Source organism: Gossypium hirsutum, chromosome D10 (assembly GCF_007990345.1).
Source record: "Gossypium hirsutum isolate 1008001.06 chromosome D10, Gossypium_hirsutum_v2.1, whole genome shotgun sequence".
NCBI classification, from domain to species: Eukaryota; Viridiplantae; Streptophyta; class Magnoliopsida; order Malvales; family Malvaceae; genus Gossypium; species Gossypium hirsutum.
Window position 1 is genome coordinate 9,323,448 of NC_053446.1, and position 2,172 is coordinate 9,325,619.

At 34.0% G+C, this 2,172-nt stretch overlaps 1 protein-coding gene across 1 annotated transcript; it reads right to left on the bottom strand.

The window, feature by feature from the left end:
• Window positions 1-448: 448 nt before the first annotated feature.
• On the bottom strand, window positions 449-1,035 carry LOC107915846 (uncharacterized). Its single transcript, XM_016845047.2, has one exon. The coding sequence runs from the start codon at window positions 901-903 to the stop codon at window positions 691-693; it is 213 nt and encodes a 70-aa protein (XP_016700536.1). The 5' UTR covers window positions 904-1,035; the 3' UTR covers window positions 449-690.
• Window positions 1,036-2,172: the final 1,137 nt, after the last annotated feature.

Genomic DNA, 2,172 nt, shown 5'->3' on the forward strand with positions numbered 1-2,172 from the left:
GATGGACAAATATGAAAATATGTATTGCTTACCGCATGGATTAGCTCATTGTTTAATATGATGAAAGAATGAATATTACAGGAAAGGTGAGAATAAAGTATAAATATTAATTTTATCGAATTAGCCTTTCTTTTTAACCCAACTATTGAAAAATTGATCATCATGATTATTCTATCCCTCCAGTTTTAGCATTAAATTTTCTCTTCTTTAAAGGGATTTAATGAGGAACTTCTAAAATTTTTGGAGAGCTTAACTACGCAAAAGGCAGGTGGGAAGGGAGTAACGACAGCCTTTCCAGAAAATATATGCTACAGCTAACAGCTCAGTTTAGTGTTTGTGGCAAACAGAAAGTAGTAGAAAAGACCTTATTCAACCTACTTATATTTCATACAAATGGAAACCAAGCTTCACTATTACACCTTCTCTGGTAAACAACAATGACAAAATATTGAAGAAAACTAAACTTCCTTTCTTAGCATCATAATGATCAATCTGATAAAAATTATTCCCGGCGAAATTATTATTTCCTATGGAATTTCTGTAGGTAAAAAGCTATTACCGCCGAGATTTTCCATCAGAAATAATATTGTGAGAAATGAAAACTTCCGTCGGCAATAGTCATTGCAAAGAAAGTAAAACGAACATCAAAGGAAAAGAAAAAGCTAGCCTTGTGTTTGAGAGTTTAATAGATCATTCGATGTGTATGTGAACACCAATTGCAATGACCAAGATGGTGATTATGCAGAAGTATATTATGGCATGAATGAGGATGGCTATTCCACTTGTGCACATGTTCCCGAACTCTATCACTCGAGTCCTCGACGGCAGCTGGAACAACAGCCCTGGCGACAATAGGATGAACAACCCTACGGCCACAAACACCGGTCCCCAATCCGCACTCATGATTTTGCTATCGATGCAAAGGGATCTCTAGTTTTTTTTTTTTTTCTTTGAGAGTTCTGGTCTCTTCCTATACAGATGGGAAAAAATGAAGAGGCGTTTGGAATACATTATGTAGGGCATGAATGGAATTAAATTTCTTGTTGGCAAAGGAGAGGGATATGATGCTAAACTTAGCGAGGAAGAAGAGATTTGAGTTCAAAAGGGAGGTAAGGTATTGTAAAATGTTGCTTCATGAAGAATGAAAAAAATTCATTGCTTTATTGCTTTAACAAAGATAAAAGAAATGAATCTGGGGTTTAGCTTTTTTTGGTTTCATATAGTTAAATTCTTAAAATATATGATATTTAATAAAATTGGGTTCCAAATTTGCAATCCCTTTTGCCATAGCAAGTTTGAGTTGGAAACCTAGTAGTGTAATCCCTTCAAGTCTTTTCTTTTATATACAAAAATGAATGAAATGAAATGAAAAGCAGCTGATTGCGTAAAGGTAGACCTGTCCATGGGCCGGGCCCGAAAAAAAATTTCGGCCCGACTTGGGAAAAAAAATAATAAGCCCGAGCTCAGCCTAGTCCGGCCTAGTTTTTAATAAACACAAAAAAATATTTTAAAAATAAAAAATAAAAATATTTTTAATGTATTTTAAAATTAAAAAATAAAAAAATAAAAATAAAAAATATATATTTATTATATTCGGGCCGGGCCCGGGCCAAAAAAGTTGAGCCCAAGCCCAGCCCATTTTTAAAACGGGCCTCGTTTTTTTGCCCAAGTCCATATTTCGGGCCTATATTTTTACCCGAACCCTCCCATATTTCGGGCGGGATGTCGGGCTGGGCCGAGCTGCCCGGCCCATGGACAGGTATACGTAAAGGTAAGCCCTTTTTTTTGGGGGGGGGGGGGGTGGGCGGGATAAAGGTAAGATCTTTTGTACACAAAGAGTTGCATCTAATTATCAATTTGATTTCTAAAGTATTTTTTGTATTAATTTAATACTAACAGTTTGTCCCATTCCTTAACGAAATTAGAAAAGGTGATGTAACATGTTGAGAGTACACCGCGTCACTAAATTTTATTTTCCTGAAATAAATTTAAAAAAACTCACAAATGGGTATATAAAAAATAGGCAAAAATCAGAAAAATTCTAAATTTTTTTTAAAATTAAAATATATAGAATTACATAAATATCCCAGAAGTTATAAAAAATTATTTATATTTTTTTAAAAATACATAAAACACAAAAAGAGAGAAAATACAAAAAATTTGGCAAACAAA